Here is a 19,285-nt window from a genome sequence, read left to right as displayed (position 1 = left end):
TTTAAGATTTTATTTATTTAGTCATGAGAGACACAGAGAGGCAAAAACACAGGTGAGGGAGAAGCAGGCTCCTGAGGAGAACGTGCTGTAGGACTCGATCCAAGGACCCCAGGATCACACCCTGAGCCGAAGGCAGATGCTCAACCACTGAGCCACCCAAAAGATGGAAATGTTGTTGGCTCATGGGGAGAGGGAGAAGAGGAAGTGGTGTTAGGGGTGATGGGGGGGCCGAGGCTTCCATGTCCCCCCTTCCTTAGTTCTTTTTGAGAGCTGTACTCTCAGGCTACTGTCCCTTGAGTGGGGGCAGCTCCAGATGGAAGCCTTCCAGCCTTGGGGTACGGAGGGAGAGAGCTTGGTCAGCACCGGTTAGAATACCAGGGAAGGGCTCTGATTGGCCCCCAGGACCAACTCCCCATGTGAGGGAGGTTGTGACTGGCTGAGCTGGTGGGCAGGGACCAGAACACTGACTGGGAGTGGCAGCCCCTGCCAGCAGGGGAAGCAGGTTCCCCTAAAGAGGAAATAAAGCTATGAATGCACACCGTGTGTGTGTGTGTGTGTGTGTGTGTGTGTGTGTGTGTGTGTGTTACAGCCATCAGCTCTGATGCTCTGTGCACTGGCCACCTGTGAGAAGGATGTGAGGGTTAGCTCCAGTGCCAACAAGGAAAACGGTAACCAAGAGTTCAGGAGAAAGACAGGAATTTCTCCCTGGAGATCATAACAGATGTCTTTTTTTAGGTTTCAACTATCAAATCCCCATGTTGGCCAGCCACATTCAGCCCTGGCCCTGATAGAATCAAGTCCTATCTCTTAGGGTTTCAGACACAGCTCTGGATGGAACAGTTCTAGGTAGAAAAACCCTCCTTCTTGGAACACGACCCCAAATAACTCTACTGCCCTCCTCTCTCTGGAGTCCAAGTCCAAAGCCCATCATACTTTCTAAACTTCCATGTGATCCCTCTTTCACTTTCGTAAAAATCCTTCTTCCCACTTGGGCCTTAAGTGGTATCCCATTTTCCAGGCCTCTGACTCATTCCCATTGTTCAATAATATAAAAGTCATTCTAGAAAGACTTATAAAGTCAAACACTCTAAACTCATACAACATAATCTCTCTTCAGGGAAGGTTTGGTACAGATGTCATGTATGTAAAATGGAAACAGGAGGCAAGTTGGCATCCCCTGCCCCACATTTCCCTCCTGTTGGGACTCAGACAGGCCTTCAGCCACACAGCTGGGAAGACGACTCAGCTATCAGCTCCGTGGGAAGATCTCCTGGCTGGTGCTCCTTGATGGCCTCTCCAAGCTATTCTCTGAGGCCATCCTCCACAGCCACGCACATTCCGGTGGGTGACAGGCAGGCACCATGCCTGCAACTCTCTTAGCTGGAAAGATGGAGCAAAGTGTGCTGCTGTTATGTCTCTGGTTCCTAAAATACTTTCCTGGAGAAGGATCAGAGGAAGGGTCGTTGCAGCAGGTCTCAAACTTCAACCAAGCAGGTGACATGGTCTACCCCAAACTGCCCGACCAGAGTGTGGGGAAGTAAGGAGCCCAGCACCTGAGGGCAACTCTGTGAGAAACCCCGCTCCATCTCTGAGGTGAAAGACAGGAACCCTGCTCTTGGCTGCCCCTTGGACCGATGGCAACTTTGGAACAGCCTTCTAGGATATGAGCTCTCCTCTGGGGTGAATGTCACCTCTGAGTGCAGGGCTGGGTGGACTTCAGAGGGCCACAGGGCCTGTGCCCAGGAAATCACGGGCACTGTGATGTTCCAGAAGGATTCTGGAAAGCAGGCAGCAAACATGCCACTGCTGTGTGCTCTGCTTTTGGGACTGATGTTGAGGAAGAGAAAGGAGCATCTTCCACGTGCAGGTGCTTACATGCTCCCAGGCATTCTCATCTCACATTTACCAAGTGGTTGTGCAACATCCTTGCAGATATACCACCGGAGGAGTGACAGAGGCAAGTGTGAGCCCCGAGCCTGTGCCCCTCCCACCGCACTTCTCTGTATGTGACAGAAAATCTTAGTAGCCATAAACATAAATCAATAAAACAAACCATATAAAAAGGGGAAAATCCTGTATGCTAAAAAAAAGGGCAAGATAAAAAAACTCAAAAGACAATTAGACCGGGAAGAAATGCTTGCAGTGCATGGCACTGACAGGGGCTAATTCTGTCAAGGTATAAAGAGCACCTGTAAGCAGGTGGGAGACAGACCTAGCACCCACAGGAGAAAGCACCGGCAACTAACTCACAGGAAGATAACTGAACAGGAAGTGCAAATGCACAAAAGCTATTTTCCATTCAGAACAGGAAAATTAAACCATGAAAGTTTAGTTTCATGACACTATTTTCACCTAACAAATCAGCAAATATCAAAAAGCTAGAAAAGCAACTCTGTTGGCAAGCCCAATGAGATGGGCCTGTGTGCCATCCACCTAAGATGGACAGACTGGCTGCCTGTCCAGGTGGACAGTGCACATGAGCTTTTCTCCAACAATTCTGCATTGGAGCATGTGTACCCAGCATTCCAGGGCTGGAAACAACCTAAATTTTCACCAGGAGGGGACTGCTTATATAAACAAATGCAATAAATAGCAAATCATGATCAAATAAGTTATGGAGTATTTCTACAATGGAATATCATGCCCATTTATCACTTCTTCCAGGAAGAAGGCAGCTCCCTGCAAACTGCTACACACACTCTCTGAGACCTATTGCTGAGTTAGCAGATGCACAGGGCATCCCTCCACTTGTGTGGGAAATGTACCCCCGTGGCCCCTTACAGCTCTGCTTTCCCATCTGTCTCTCCTGTAGCCCCCATTCCATCCCCTCTATCAGGGGTGCCACTGATTCCCATTCTGAGGAGACTAGAACCCCCAGCTCCCTGTCCATGTCTCCGTGCACCCCTCCCTCCAATCAGGTGATGAGCCTCCTCTCGCCCGATGGACTGTCCTCCCCTAGGTCTGGTATACCTCACCCTTCTTGCCCACCTCAGCATTTTGCTCTCTTGGTTTTCCTTTTCTGCATCATGGATTCCCTCCCTGACCGGGACAGGGTCACGGCATCAGCACTCAAACATGCTAGAACATCCTGCTCCTTGAAAACCAACATCTCCTGACCCACATTCCTCTCTCATCGCCCATCTCTGCTCCCTGTTCTGCAGAGCTCTGGGAGCTACCCATCCAGCATGAGCCGCCTGCATGGCCCTGCCTCCTGTGAGCCCTCTGCATGACACCACTGCTCCCACTAGTCCTTGGCTCATCAAGGCAGCTGAGGCCAAATCCCATGGTCACCTCTGAGTCCTGCCTCTCACTCTGCACCTTCCTCGATAAGCTTCTGTCTCCTGGCTGCCAGATCCACTTTCTCTTGGTTCTCTTCATAATTCAAGGTTGCTCATCTCCCCAACTTGGAACTGGTAGAGGGGGCTTGCGGGGTGCTGTCCTGACCTCTTTGCTGTCTATGCTCATGCCTCCAAATCTCTTCCCGCTTCTGGCCTGAAATGCCAGCTGGGCCGATGTCACCAGCCAGACGTCTCCCTGTTGCTGGAGGATCTTCCCTTAGGTCCCTACAGGCACCTCTGCCTTACTACAGCCCAGAGCAGACTGCCCATAGCCCTGAGGCTCTCCTCCTAGGAATCAGGATCATTCTAGTCTCTCAGGCCAAGACCTTAGACCATACATTACCCGTTCCTTTCTCTCAGACCCTATTCCCAATCTCTCAGCAAATTCTGACATACATCCAGAAGTATGTATACTTCTCACCACCCTGCCTCTCCCCTCCTGTCCAAGCCATGATGTCTCGCTGGGATGACAGTGACAGCTCCTGACTGGGCTGCCAGTTCCTTCCTCTTACTCTACTTCACAGAGCCACCAGGCCAACCTTCAAAACGGAAGCTGGATCATGCCATTCTTCTGGCTGACGTTCCCCAATACCATCCCATCTCACTCACACAAATCCCCACCTGTCCTCCAGCCACGCCCCCCGCCACACTGCCCTCCTGACCTGTCCTAGAATCCTCCCCCAGAGCTGTCCACCTCCCTCATGTGCCCAGATTTCCAATCCAATGTCAAGAAGAACCCCCAGCCTCCCTCCTGCTCCCATACTCTGGGCTCTACCACTGCCTCCCTCTGGCCAAACCTGGCCAGACACCAAGTGGGATCAGTTGGCTAAAGATCCTGGGACTGCTTTTCTGGGCAACACAGAGCAGGGCGGGACACAGAACAGATCTAAGGGCAGAGGCAAATGACTCCCCCTGCCCCCTGGCAAAAGAGCAAATCTCTAGACAGGCTGAAAAACCAGTCTTTTAGGAGGGAGTGGTTAAAATGACACAATTCTCTAGCTATCTCCATTCTTGGAGAACAAATTGTCAGTTTCTTAAGGCTGCAAAGATCACAAAAGGACTTGGAACCAGCGATCCTACTGAGATATAGACTCTTCTTAAAGCTCTGGCCGAAGCAGCTGTGCTTGCATCCTAGCCACAAGACCAGGTAGCTGGCCTCGATGCTGACCAGCATGGAGTCTCTTCAAGGGCTTCATATTTGCAGCGAGCCCCACATGCCACCTCGTGCTTCACACAAGGTCCTCCTGGTTGCTCCGAGAAACTCTGCGTCCATCTCCAGGAGATTCCAGGAACCTCTTCCATCATGTGTGAATAAGCTACAATGAAAGGAAAATGTTCTTTCAGGCTGGTCAAAGAACAATGAACTTTGTAATTATGCTTTATTTTTTTGCCTAGAGGATAAAATGCTACAATGAGTGGGGAAAGAAAAAAAAAAAGAAAAGCAAGGTAAATCCTTTTGCACAATGATGCACTGGGGGTGTTGCGATGATTTGAAATGACCTTTTGCAAGCTCATGGGGGCACAGAGTTTCTCTCTCTCTCCATTCTCTCCCAGGACCTCATGCAACTCTTTGGAGCTATATTTAGGAACATTTTACAAAATACATTTCTGACCCACTCTGCATAAGGAGGGTTGTCAAAGATCACTATATCCTTGACAGCCTCCCTGCACAGTTAGAGCCCTGGAAACGAGCATCTTGTAGGCTCTGTCTGTGTACCAAATAGGCATTTATCGATTGTGATATAAAGTGCTAAGGTTCAAGGACAGGGATAGACACTGGCAAGTTTGTACATGGGTTTAACTCCAGGTATGCCTGGACCCTCCAGGAGGGACACAGCTTTCCCCAAGAAGGAAGGAAACTGCATCTGCAGTGATGGGTGGATGTCAAGAGGTCAAAGTCTATAACACACTTGAAAATCCAGGACAGGGATCCCTGGGTGGCGCAGCGGTTTGATGCCTGCCTTTGGCCCAGGGCGCGATCCTGGAGACCCAGGATCGAATCCCACATCGGGCTCCCTGCATGGAGCCTGCTTCTCCCTCTGCCTATGTCTCTGCCTCTGTGTGTGTGTGTGTGACTATCATGAATAAATAAATAAAATCTTTAAAAAAAAAAAAAAGGAAAAGAAAATCCAGGACACACACTGGATTTGGATCCGCTCTCCAAACACTGCCCATCCCCAGGCACCGTAAATGTATTTTTTCTGGAGCCTTGTTAAAAAACCATAGCTAGCATTCTAGAGGCCAGCAGCTCTAGATGTCAGCTGCAAGTTACATGAATAAATGGTTAACAGTGGTGCCGATAAGCACTCCCTCGTGCAAGTTAATGTTCATATTTGTACATGCAGTATATGCATTTTGGGGCTAGTGTAATCGCCAAAGAAATTTTGCTTGCTTAGGAAATTATTATAATTAATTTGCATTATTTTATCATGCCCTAAACAGATACGTTGAGTGAGATCAGAGGTCAGTCATGGCAGAGGTTCATGCCATATTCAGATTAACAGTGGAATTCCAAATTTCCCTGGGTTAATCTGTTCACGTCTAGCATGTTCAACGCTCAGGAGGAAGTCGAGAACCAACATATACAGAGCTTTAGTGGAATTCTGCAGCCTAGGGAGCCCAAACCCACTCCCTGGCTGGGAGGAAATGCTGGACATTTCCAGGACAAAAGTCACATGGGAACTCTGTAACGCAGTTATGAAAGCAGCTATTGGCAGAACCAAAGACTTGATTCCCAACTAATGCTGTTTACGTGACTGCTACCCTTAGTAGAGGAAGGGGACATAATTGCTGGGATTACCTATTCTTTTATTTAGCAAACAGACGCCTCTCTACTACACAGTGCTGTGGGTCACACATACCCTGCTTGCTGAATCTGTCATTCTTCAGAACTGCTGAGTGTGTGTTTAGGCAAAGCCGGTCAAGACACCAGCCTATTCTCTAGAGAAAAAGAGTGAACAGCAAGTCTGTCCTTTGGGAGAATATTGCCACAGAGCTTACCTTTATCTTAATCCAAAGTACTTGTTGGATTGCATGGGCAGGATGACCTATGGTTAACCGGCATTACAGATGAAGTGCAATCTGAAACACAGATAAAGGGGGTGGCTTGTGCGGGTCCCCTGAAAAATCAAAAGGAACCCAGGAAAGGGCTGTTGAGAGAGATGCTGCCCCAAAGCAACCCTCCCCACTGCTCCTGCGTGCACCTCCACCACTACCCTTAGACTGATAACAGTAGCCTCATTTGTACCAGGGAGCAAAAGCTTTCACAAGGTTACATAATCAGTGCCCATGTTTAAAGGAAAATAAAAATTTGAATGTGACCCTTAGCCCTGGTTTTCATGATGGGATGACAACACCCTCTCCTCTTGGTTTCTAATGAGTTAGCAAAGCATTCACAGCGTCCTCAGCCCAGACCCTGTTTCATTTTTCTAAGAGGTGCTTTCTGCCCAAAATGGAGTGACTGGTTTCCTAAATATACAGACCCACGCAGCTAAGATGTTGATGTCTGTCCAAGGTCACCCTGAAGGAGTTTCCTAAATAGTATTGCTAGCCTTGTGCAAAGCTTTTAAAAGCGGAAGGGGCCATACTTTTTAGTTTCTTTCCGGAGGGCCCTGCAAATTAAAATCAATGGACAGAAGTTAAGTGGTATCTGACGGCTGGTCTCAGTTTCCCTCCTCTGTAAAATGTCTCTGACTGTTCTGGGGAATTTTAATAGAAAGAATTGTGGAACTACAATGACACAAACACAGGTGTGATGTGAAATGGGGTTAATAACATCTCCTCATGTAGAGATAGATACTAAAGCCTATAAAACGCCCCAGTGTTGGCACACAGTAGGTGCTGTATATGGGTACCTCTCGTTAGTACCAGTCTGGACAAATGATGCCCCAATGGAAACATCTTCAAGAAGCCCCCTTTCCCTTAGAAGCACTGTCCTAAATCATTGGTGGTGAAGGACTAGAGATCTTTTGTTTGCTTGTTTTTAATTTTCAATTAATTGTGCAATGAGACTTCTGAAAAGTTAAATAAAAAAGGGATTACTGGAGGAATAAAATGAACAAATATGTACAATATATATAATCAAGACAAAATACAAGCCCCTTGTTAAAGAGGCCTCAGAAATCTTCAGAAGATTGTCTCGCAGAAGGGGGGAGGAAGTGACTGGTTCAGTGGCAGCACTCAGGACAAATGGAGACTTCAAGGTGGTTCCCACAGCACCCCACAGTTCTGGCCAGCCTCTACCTCTCATCCTTCCATCAATTTGAAGGACAGGGCCACATCAGAGGGAGGCGGATGCAGCCCTGCCCTGGGTAGAAATTTAAGGGGGTGCCAAAACCCAGTCATTACGATAAGTAATATTTCAATGCAAATATTTTTTATAGGCAAGGCTATGCTGTGATCACAAGTAACTATCAAAATCTCAGTGACTTTACCCATCTCAATCAAGTGCAAAGCCAGTTGTCCAACCCTTTCTTCCTGGACACCGTCTGGAACACAAGGTCTCTAAGATCACGGCAACAGAGGAAAAGTGAGGGAGACATCCCAACTCTTCACTGCCTGGCCCAGAAATAACACACACTTAATCTATTCACATTTCATCAGCCAGAATTAATTACAATTCTTAGCCTAACTGCCAGGCACTGGAAAATGTAAAGGATCACATAGATATTTCGTGACCTTAGAGCCTCTGCTTTACTCAGATCCTGTGCACTGGCTTCACTACATATATATAGTGCATTACAAACATATATAAATTTATCAATAAACTTTATACTTATGCACAGTTTATATAAATTATATATAAACCTTATATACAAGAACTTATTATATATATAATCTATATAAACTTCTATGTGTATAAACACTTTGTCTTATACTAAAAAAAGTCTGAATTTTTCAAAAAGACAGGATCAGTAATGGTGTTGACCTTGGCAATATGAGAGCCAGGCGGAAGGCAAACTCAGTAATGCTTATCTTTATTTTAAATTTTGATATTGTGCTTTGAACAGATCGTATTGCGTTGTCTTTGAGAAAGAAGTCATAGGTTAGTGCGTTCAGAAACAATCAGTAGCAAGGGTCAGTACATGGACACTGTTTCTTGGCATGCCACTTTTAGCTACTGGCTAAAATAACCATGTGTGCGGCAAGGTGGAGGGGAACATGGGTTTCAGAAGGCACCCCCAAAGCAAAACAATTACAAAAAACTCAATTCTAAGACTCCACTGATTGGAAGATATATGATCAATTTAATATCTTTTCAAAAGGAAAAAAAAGAGACTAGTATGCTTCTTTTTGGCACTGTCTATAAGAAACACCCAGATCTCAGAAATAGTCCCATATGGAAAAACAACAACAACAAAGGCACTTAAAATGCAGGCAAGATGGTAAAACACTTTAATTTCGGATCCCTGGGCACTGAAGTCTGTACTCCAACAAAATAAACAGAGAACAAATTAATTTTATTAATGAATGATTGGATGTATTTACACCAAGCAACCAACAAAGTACCTATTATAAGAACTGCTAACCACTGCCCATCACCCAGGACAGGCCCCAGGCAAGGCATTTAGCCCCAGCAATGACACAATGACAGTGACCTCCTGGTTCTGAATCCCTCCCTAGTGGCTCTTCCAGACTTCCCTTCCTGTCAACTCCCTCCTTCCCACCTTCTCCATCTTTCCTTCCCAAATCAGTTCTAGTCGAACGGAGTGATTTCCACACCCTGGAAAATTATTATTACTGTGATAGGGATTAAAAATGGGAAGCTAAAGAGATGAAGTTTAAGTGACACTTGGGGAGGAATTCTGAGCGGGTAAGGGTGGGTTCCCTTGGTTGCATAGGTAAGGAACCCCCCCCCCCTCCTTTTCTAACCAGTATTTCCAGCATTTAGGGAAATAAAGGGCCCTAAATGGGCAGTCTCATGTCCCCCCCTCCCCCACCAGCCAGTCAGAAAAAGGTCAAAGTGTGAAATTCCACACCTTGCAGGGCCAGGTTGGCCAATTGATTTTTGAACCCACACCCCCCGCCCCGGGGCATTTCAAATTTATGTCAAGCAAGGAGTCCTCCAAGATTTTCCAGTCTGGCTTCATTCTGGCCTGAAGAGCAGGGGAGAAAAAGGAACCACCTAGACCGCAGGGGATTTCACACCAGATGATGGAAGGAGGACTGGAAAGAGCACAGGAAAGACGGCTGGAACCACTGGCTGCGGGCTGGCTGGGTGGGAGGCGCCACCAGAGGAGTGTCGTCTCCCCCCTCCCCCGCCCCCACCCCGAGGGCGGGCGGGCGAACCCCTCCCCCCCTGAGGAGGGGGCTCAAGTCTCCGCACCTGGGCAGGAGTTAAGGCCCGCTCTTCTCCCGTGGCCTTCCTGATTTACTGCTTAGGAGGAGAGGCGGGACCGACGTCAGCATTCGGGGCGCTCCAGGGACTTTTGGGGTCACTATGTCCTCAGAACCTAGGGCGGGAAAGGAGACGTCTCCACTGCGCATTCCCCCTGCTGCCAGCCGCCCGGGGGGGGCCGAGGTCGCAGCACCCTGGGGCGCTCGCAGGGGGACGCCAGCACCCAAGCCCCTCGGCAACGCGCCGCGCCCGAGCGGCCACGCGGCGGCACGTGGCGGCCTCGCCCGGGGCTGCCGGCCCTCTCCGCGCCGCGGCCCGGGAACTCCACGCCGGCTCCAACCGCCCATCACTGCGCAGCTCTCGGCGAACCCGGGAGAAGCCGGGAGCCGGTGGGGGGCAGGGGGACCGTGAAAAGCTGCTCTCCCCAGCTACGCCGACCGCGCCCCGGGGCGCACTGGAGTCCGCACGCCAGGCGGAGACCGACCCGGGGGCCGCGGGGGTCCCGGAAACAAGTGCGGGTCAGTGCGCATCCCCCGCCAGCCGGGGCTTCCGCCGCTGCGGGGATGGCGGGGCGGGGCGCGGGCGTGTTTCAGGGGCGCTGGGACACGGAATGCATCAGACCCGCGCGCCCGCCGCTCCCGCGCCGCCGCGGCCGCGGGGGAGGGAAGGGGAGGGGAGCCGCCGCCCGCGGGGCCGGAGACCCGGGGGCGGCCGGGGCGGCGGGGGGAGCGGGCGGGCGGCGCGCGCCGTGCACTTCCTGTTCGGGGCACGCGGCCTCCGGGCGCTCCGCGCTCGCCGAGCCTGCGTCCGGGCCGCGCCGCCCCTGGCCGCCGGCTCCCGTCCCCCGTCCCCCGTCCCCGCGCCGCAGCGGGCGCGCCCTCCGCCTGCCGGGCCCGCGAGCCCAGCCGCCGCCAGCCCTCGTGCGCGCAGCCGAGCCGGAGCCCAGTTGCCGGGGCGTTCGCGGGGACGCCTCCTCCTCCCTCCCCCCCCTCCCCCCTCGCGCCCAGAAGGGGGACGGGCCGAGTCCCAGGCTCCCGGCTGGCGCATTCTGCGGCCGAGGATTCTATTTGCACACAAACTGTCGGCTCTGGCCAGCTTGTCCGCCTCGGCGCGGGCACGGGAGGGCTGTCTTCCCGGTTGCGGTCTTCACCTGCACCTGCCTTTCAGATTACCTCTGGGCGTCCGTGGGCGGAGCTGAGAGGGGGGAAAATGTTGCTTCGCCTTGCAAAAGGAAGAAAACTTTGTCACCCAGCGGGAGACCTCTGCCACGCGTAACCCGGAGGGACAGCGGAGCCAGGACCGCCTTTGGCTTTGGTTTTGCATCGCTGAGCCCGTGAGGAGGAAGGGGACACGTGAACTCCGCGCTCTCGCCGCCCGCCATCCCTGCCGGCGGCGGCGGCCGGAGGTACCTGCGCCACCTTCCCTCCCCGCGGAAGTCCCCGCGCCGTGTCCTCGGGGTGGAAGGACGGTCGCGAAGAGCGCGCGGCTCGAGGCCGGCCGCGGGGGCCGGCGAGGAAGGAGAGGACGCGACTGCAGGACGAGGCACCCGGAATTAACTTCTGGCTAAAGTTATGGGAAGCGCGGCCATGGACACCAAGAAGAAAAAAGATGTTTCCAGCCCCGGCGGGAGCGGCGGGAAGAAAAACCCGAGCCAGAAGCGGCGTTCGCTGCGAGTGCACATTCCGGTGAGTGCAGGCAGCGCGGTCCCCGCTCCCGCCCTCGCGCCGCCGTCGTCCGCCCCGGCGCCGAAGCGGTTAAGGCGGGACGCCCCGCGCGCGCCAAGCGTGCCCCTCCTGTCACTTCGGGCGCTCGGGGGTGGGTGGCGGCGCAGGGTCGCGCTGGGCCGCCGAGCCCGGGCTGCGTCTCCCTGCCCAGCTGCGCGCGGCCGGGGCTCGGCGAGCGGCGGGGGCGCGGGGCGCGGGGCGCGGCTGGGGCGGGCTGGGCGTAGCCCCGAATCCCGCCCGGTGCGGGTGCTGGGGGCGGTGCGTAGTGTTGTTTTGTTGAAAAAGGACGGTGTGGACTGCGCTTCGGAGAGGTGGAGCCGCGCGCGGCTGCCGGGGACGCAGGGGAGGGGCGGTGGGCGGGGACAGCGGGCGGGGTGTGTGTGTGTGTGTGTGTGTGTGTGTGTGTGTGTGTGTGTAGCTGTGTGCGTAGCTGCGCCCCCAAATGGACCTTTCTTCTCTCGGATTCCTCTCCGAGTGTGCCTGCGCCCGGGGCCCGGGGCCCGGAGCTGCTCTGCCCACCCCCCGCCCCCGGGAAGCACATTTCGGGCTTTTGGAGACTTGGGGTTCCCCCAGGCGTGCAGAGCTACAGCGAACTTCAGCCCCGGCCACGCCGGCAGCCCTGCCTGGACTTTGGTGGCATCGATCGGTCCGCGGCTACTTTGTCCGTCGCGAGGGAGCGCCGGGCGGGGTCGTGCGCCCACCCTGGGGTTTTGCAACCCGAGCAGCGGGTGGTGGCCTTCTCCGGCCTCCCTACGAGCAAGTCAGGTGGGAGGACGTGCGGCGCAGCCCTTACTTGGGCCCTAAGGAGACCCCCAACTGGGTCAAGCCCCTGGTCCCCAACCACCACCCAGTGAATGTTTGTCCAAACAGGTACATGCAGATGCACACACGCACACACATACACAAAGAGTAGAGGAATCCATGAAGAATGTGATTTTGTTTGTTCTCGGGCCTGGGCACGGGGTGGGAGTGCACAGTGGATCCCTCTCTCTGAAAGCTGCTGCAGACTGGGCAAACTGGGCAGGACTGGGGTGGTGCTGCCTGCCTGTTCACTTCCCACTGCAGAACCCATTAGGTGCTTTGCTTCCGTGTTTATTGATCGCAGCTCCTTTGCCTTCCATGTGTGCACACGTTTGGGTAAAGAAGGTCTCAGCCTGAAGATGAGGGGTTAGCCAGCCCTCCCTTTCACGGGGGAGCTCAGGGTGCGGGTAACCAGCTGCTGTGTGGCTACCAGGGTGGTGACCCAAATATGCAAGAATGAGCATTCTATTTTAGAATGAGTTGTTTTTGTTTACGTTGCTAAGATAATTAACAGATATTTTTAAGCCATATTGTACATGAAAAATTAGGCATAATATACCAGGAACGCTGATTGCTTGAGCGAGCCCTTCACTTGGTTTCTCCCATTTGTCAGAGATAAGAATTTGCTTTGCCTACCTCATGGGGATGTCAAACTAAAATAAGTCATGGGAAAATTCTTGCATATTTAAAGTATTATATATATGTATGGCTATCATGGTGACATCAGAGCAACTGGTTTTAGAAGGAGAGATCTAGAGAAAAGAAAGTGACACCGCCTGGTGGCAGGCCATATTGTACTGAGGTGGAGTGGCCAGGCTGGTTCCAGATGCCGCGTGGGGTGTGTGTGTGGGGCCCCTGCAGCAGTGGTGTTAGTGGTTAGTGTGAGATAAAATCCAGAACCCAGAAAAGGAGTAAGAGGCCATGCTGTGAGAGTAGAAAGGCCATAGTGTAGTTGGAATACACTGACCACCCCTCTTGCTGTTGGATGTGATTTTGGCTGCTTAAAACAAACTTCTGGCATGACCCATCCTTTACCCAAAGTGGTGTTCACTCAATTATCCCACAACACGTGTCTAGTACTCTTGATTGGTGGTGAGATCTAGGGGTGCAAGGGAGTGGCTCTGCCTCCCTCCTTATAGGGCTTGTGTTTGCTGGTGGGACCAGGGGGTCTTCTCAGTGACCATCTAGTAATTGCCTGTTGCTGACTGTGTTGGGCTAGGTGAGAGCCTCTAGAGTTAGACTCTGGACTCTAGTTAGACTCTAGCTAGGTGAGAGACTGGCATTCAGACAAATGCTAGTACATGACCCAAGGGCATCAGATGACCAGTGCTTTTAGAGGGGAAAGTGGGTGAGATGACAGCAGACTGGCATGTTGGGAGAGACATCAGACCCAGAGGTGGTGGACAGAGCACAGACACATGTGAGAAGCCTGGGTTACTCCCATCAGGGAGCCAAACTGAACACCTCCATGAGTTGGGGGTTGGATGACTGCTTTCAGGTACAGCAAAGAGCCCAAGGGCCCCTTCCCCTACAAGAAACGGTTCAAGAATCAGGGTACGCAGAAATAGATGGAGGCCCGGTCAAGGAGGACTCTGAAGTAAGGTTACCAAGTTTAGCAAATAAAAATACTTAATGACCAGTTAAATTAGGATTTCAGTTTTTAGTATATGGGTGTCTCATGCATCATTTGGGATAAACTTATACTATAAAATCATCCACTGTTACCTGAAATCCCAATTGAACTGGGCGTCCTGCGTCTTATCTCGCAGCTCTACCCAGAAGGCAGCCGGAGGGAGTGAGGACCTCCTCCTGAAGGCGCTGAGGAGCTGCCGTGGATGGGGTGGGGGGCCTGCCCCCGCTCACCCGCGGCTCACCCAGAGCGCATGGAGCCCTGCTGGACAGCTCCGCTCCCTGCCACAGCTTGTCCCTCTGTTTCTCCAAGGACTCCTCTTGGATGGAGGCAGTTTCCTCAGCCCCAGTGCAGTTTCCTCAATCCCAGTGCAGGATTGGGACTTGGCTCAGTCCTTGGCTGAGGGATGTGGGTGGGAGGGCACCCCAGCCTTCCCATTCCTCAGGGGCCATGTGTTCCAGAGGAAGCCCCGGAGGGTCCCAACAGTGTCCAGGTACAGTCATCCACACTGGTGGTCCATTCCTTAACGTACCCTTACTGTTCATCTGGCTTTCCTGCCTTGCTTGCCCCAACTCCCTAGGATAAGGTGCTGAATCTGACTCACCGTCTCGCTGTCTTGGGGACAATCCAAACTAAGAAACAGTTAAAGGTGATGAAAGAGACTTAGCCTGGGAGCAGCGCACAAAGTGGCTCCATGGAAAGAGGGCTGATGGCAAGGGGACCAACTCAAATGCCCTGCAGATATCCAGAGGTTAGGGTTTGAGGGGCTAAGCATGGTACTGTACTGATGGAAGCAGACAAGTGAGCGGGAGGCATGAGACATTGGAAGGAAGAATGGGTGAGCTGGCATGCCTGATGGATGGGCAGGAAGCCACAGATTGAGTTAACCTTATGGCTTCAGGGTATTTGGTATAAGGAAATGAGGGAAAGGTGGGGAGTTCAGTCCCAGCCATGGTGAGTTTGAGCTGAGCCCAGCAAATGAGGGAGAATTGTCCACTTCCTCAGTCACAGCACCAGTGACCCCTCACGTCCCAAGAACACCATGTCTGGGCTTCCGAGGAGTGGCTCCGGCAGTCCTGTGGGTGGCATCCAGTTCACTGGCATGTGTGGTCTCTAGTGTGTCCCATAAACAGTACTATGACCTTGGGTATTGGGGTGTTGCATTATTGCAGACTTCCATCCCAGCCTCTGAGTGTCTCAACCATCTTTACCCTCCTTGCTGCCAATAGCACCTGCTGTGCCCTGAGACAGCAGCAAGGAGGAGTCCATTGTAGGGGAGGCCCTTGGGCCTATGGGTTGTAGCAGGTAATGGGGACCTGGAATCACTAACTGCAGTAACTGATGAGTTGAATTTGATTGAAGGGAGAATGGCCATTGGGCCCTAATGGAGGATGAAGCAAGGCTTGGTGTTAGCCTCTTTCTTGGGTAGCTGGGATCACCTTTCTGGGAAAATGCTCTCCGGTCTTGTCAGGGAAAAGGGAAGATGGGAAGCAGGAGAGGAAGTGGACTCCTCTGGGGTTGCACTGGGCCTTTAAAGGAACGGGATGGGCACCATGTTTAGAGTCATGGTGGGTTGGCACCTTGCCCTGGTTCTCTCCTTAGAGAAGGACCCTGCAGGAGCCTGTGAGGACACTGAGGCAGGTGCCCAACATTTTCCGCTGACAGAAGGAGCATGTCCCTGGGCTTCTTGGGAGTGGTGCTCCAGAAATCCTTCACAGTCACTGTAGACAAACTAAAAATAGAGCCAAGAGAAGCTGGCTGGTCACAGAAGGCTGTAAAGACACCACTTGGCTTGGACAGGCCTAGTACTAGTGATGACTTTGCCTGTGAGGTCCCTGGGGGAAGCCTTGCACTGCTTGAGGCCTGGTGCCCTCCACATTGGAGATGGGCCTCCATCCAACCAGATGCCCTCCGCCAAGGGACTCTGGAAAGGAGGGCACATGGGCTGGCTGCAGGTGGGAAGGGGAGCTGTCCTGTCCTGTGGGGCTGGAGGATTGAGTGCCAAGAGTGCTCACTACCTTTGGTCACATTACCAAAACAACCTGGACCAGGCCTCAGCGAAAAGAAGGGGTGCTATGCAGTTTTGATCTTGGCCTTGACCTTGGTCAGTTTGTACCCCTTGGAGAACATTTGTTGGGTTACGGTTGCAAGCAGGCTTTTTCAAAGGGTGGTTCCTGCAACAGCTTCAGTACAAGTACCCAGTGTGTGTTTGAGATGTCAAATCCTATTAGCCCAGATCTACTGAATCAGGCTCTCTGAGGAGTGGGACCTAAGTTTTCCAGGTGACTCTTATGCTTAAAGTGGTTTAAAAACAATTGGTTTCCAACTTCCCCAGTGTTAATACTGATCTGTCTCTTCTGCCCCCATGAGTTATCCTTTATGTCTGTCTGTCTGTCTGCTTCGGTATTCATTCATCCATCTGTCTGTCCATCCTTCTCCTTGTGTATCTGCCTACCTATCTATCATGATCTACCATGTTCACTTTTCCAGTTGTCATTAACAAGAGATGTCCTTGGCTACTGACTCTTGAACAAACATAGGATACTGCTGGCTTCCAAGTAAAGATGGGAGCCCACATCAGCCCCCAGCCAAGGCCACCCCGTGTGGCCTGTTAGGCCACACTGGAATGTTTCTTGATTCAGCCCTCTGGTGCATCTTGGGGGCCCTGAGTGTAGGCTCTCCTAGGGCCCAGGGTATCATATCAGGACCTTTAAGCTTCAAGTCAAGCTCCTTGGTGCTGGAACCCCCGGAATGGTCCTGTGGTTCCAGGGTTTGTAAATGAGTACTGGGCGTGCCTCCACAGCTCACAGGATGTAAATATGGCAGACCAGTGAGTAGGCTTCCCAAAATGTGGGCAGAGCATGTGGGCTGGGTGCCGGTAAAGCGCAGCCCTGCACTGAGCCTCTGGAGGGAATAGGCAGGAAGAGAATGGATAGAGAAGTCCCCTTGCTGGAAGGCTCTACCCTACAGAGTGTGCATGGACCTCCATGACCAGTTCCAGTGATCTACGCAGAGCATGCACAAAACTCAGGGATTTGCTGAATCACTGTTCTGTGCTTTAAGGTGTACCCTAGGGTTGGGCTGTACCCTTCTCTTGTCCTCTCGTTGGCCCCCAGATGGCCCAACTGAGAACAAGCACATTCCCCATCCCATGGTGAGGTGACATGGTGGACATGGAATGTGTTCTTTATTCTAGCCTCGTCTCTGCTGCCCGGTTCTCACTCTGAGGGCCCAACGGTGGAGGGGGTTCAAGACCCTTGTGCCAACCAGGCTCTGAATACTGCCTAGTGGCCTACTGACCACTGCTAACATCATGGATCATTATTTCACCAAAAGGACACCCCCAGTAATCCGGTAGCAAAGACAGAAGCAGCCACAATATAGTTTGTATGCTCAATAGTGCATCATTTCACATATCACATTAGGATTCTCGTTGCTTGATAAGTATCTCTCCCTGGCCTGGTTGTTTTGTTATGTTTTGTTTAGCTGCCCTCCTCCAATTCACCCCAGCAAAGCTGTATTCTGCTAATCTGCAACCGGGGATTGCACTTCTGGGTGTGCTAACCAGTCGATGGACTGGAGGAACATGGGAGCACTTTGTACCTGCCAGTGCCTTCTCGTCCACTCAGACATCATACTGTAACTTCTGACATGACTTAATATCCTCTAAAAATATTCAGGCAAAGACATGTGCTTTTAAATGATGCTGTTTCTTGACCATTTTACTTTTCTGGTTTTCCAGTTTTTATTTGTTCAGCTCACTGCCAAAGATTTGCTGTTTCTGGGCACCATTTTACTTTTATGGGGGCGACTGGGGCTGCTGAACAGGGCAGCGGGCACTCCTTAGAGCTGGGTTAGGATCCAGCACTCTTTTCTCTGTTCTCCTCCAGCCATCCTCCTTCTGACCCTGAACCGTGAATATGATCACACATGTTACATTGTGTCTCCTGCTTCTTTCAAGAGGATGGGCCAACCCATCTTGAAATGCCACGACATCAAACCAAGTGTCAAAAATTTGTCAAGTGTTTTAAAATGTAGGGCAAACAGAGGCCGATGAGATGCTGAGCAGGCAAGAGCTGAGGCAGCGTCCTTAATCTGCTTGGTTAGCTGACCCTGATCTTGCTCCGAGATGGGCAGGGGAGCCGCAGGAGAGTCAAGCTGTGTGTCCCTGAGGCTTAACCATTGGGAATCCTTAGACACCACACTGCATGGTGTATGTGAGAGGCAGAGGACGCAGTTGGGTCTTTGGGGTCCTGATTGCCCTCCAGGGGGCGGCTCTGTGGCCTGCAGTAGAATGGTTAATCCCAATCTCACTCTCTCTCTCTTCCACTACCTACTTTGAAAATAATTTGATCTCTATTCTTTTCCTTCCTGTTGACAGGAAACCCTTCTCTGCCAGCTCAGGGCTTGTCACAGACCAATCAGGTAGCATCCAGGCTTCGGGGCTTCTGCCAAGGGCCTCTGTGTTTTGATATATTCTGATCTGCAGCAAAGTTGTTGGTGAATGTACAAGAAAGACCAGTTTGCTCTTGGTAACCCCAGGGGTCCAGCCTTTTTTCCGTGATGCTGTGGGAAGCCCTGCAATTCCGTCACCCTCCCCACTCTCCTCCGGAGGGGGAGCACAGCGGGGACAGCTCAAGACCTCCATCTGTGCTGGGCAGGGGGGTGGGGTGCACACAGGAGGAAGGACACAACCAGGCCAGGAAGAATTTTAGAAAGTGGGACACCTGCTTCTCTGTTTTGAAAGAAAAGGAGGACTGGGGAATTGCTGGGAATCATATTTACAGGCAGGGTTAAAGCTGGCCCTGGGAAACCAGTCAACTCATTCCTGTCTGTTTTCCAGGTGATGTGGTGGCCCTGAGGGTACAAAGATGAACAGGGGTATAGGTTGAATTATGTCCCCAAAAAAGATACATAGAAGTCCAAACCACTGGTGCCTGTGAATGTGACTTTATTTGGGAATAGGGTCTCTGCAGAAGTAATGAGCCTAGTTTAGACAAAGCCATTAGCCTGGGCTCCGAATCCAGTATGACTGGTGGGTGCCCTTGTAAGGAGAGAGGAATGTGGGTACAGACCCTGAGGGAAGTACATGTGAGGACAGGGACAGAGCCTGGTGTGGTGCAGCCACAAGCCAAGGCACACCTGGGGCCCCTGGGAGCAGGAAGAGGCAAGAGTGGATCCTCCCTCTCCTTAGAGGATTTGGAGGGAGCAAAGCCCTGCAGATACCTTGATTTCAGACTTCTGCCCTCCGGAACTATGAGAGAATACAGTTGTGTGTGTTTTTTTTTTTTAATTTTTTTTAAAGATTTTATTTATTTATTCATAGAGATGCAGAGAGAGAGAGAGAGAGAGAGGCAGAGACACAGGCAGAGGGAGAAGCAGGCTCCATGCAGAGAGCCTGACGTAGGACTCGATCCCGGGACTACAGGATCATGCCCTGGGCTGCAGGCGGCGT

The 19,285-nt window shown here is 52.0% G+C and overlaps 1 protein-coding gene and 1 long non-coding RNA gene across 3 annotated transcripts in view; one reads left to right on the top strand and one right to left on the bottom strand.

Annotated features, from left to right (window-relative positions):
• Positions 1 to 4,286: 4,286 nt before the first annotated feature.
• On the bottom strand, positions 4,287 to 11,488 carry LOC119869553. The gene is made up of 5 exons (XR_005371342.1): positions 10,848 to 11,488; positions 9,664 to 9,790; positions 7,772 to 9,503; positions 6,339 to 6,419; positions 4,287 to 4,654 (listed from the first exon to the last, which is right to left on the bottom strand). It is a non-coding gene; the product is annotated as an uncharacterized LOC119869553 (long non-coding RNA).
• PRKAG2 (protein kinase AMP-activated non-catalytic subunit gamma 2) overlaps positions 10,689 to 19,285 on the top strand; it is a 265,492-nt gene continuing 256,895 nt past the window's right edge. Inside the window, exon 1 of one of the 2 annotated variants that reach the window (XM_038559767.1) lies at positions 10,689 to 11,360. In XM_038559767.1, coding sequence (XP_038415695.1) covers positions 11,247 to 11,360 — 114 coding nt within the window. In that variant the 5' untranslated portion in view covers positions 10,689 to 11,246. The remainder of the gene's footprint in view (positions 11,361 to 19,285) is intronic. The other variant, XM_038559766.1, reaches the window with a different exon arrangement.

The sequence above is a fragment of the Canis lupus genome, chromosome 16, assembly GCF_011100685.1.
Source record: "Canis lupus familiaris isolate Mischka breed German Shepherd chromosome 16, alternate assembly UU_Cfam_GSD_1.0, whole genome shotgun sequence".
NCBI classification, from domain to species: domain Eukaryota; kingdom Metazoa; phylum Chordata; class Mammalia; order Carnivora; family Canidae; genus Canis; species Canis lupus.
Note: the sequence above shows the minus strand (reverse complement) of the source record. Positions and strands in the feature narration are given on the sequence as shown.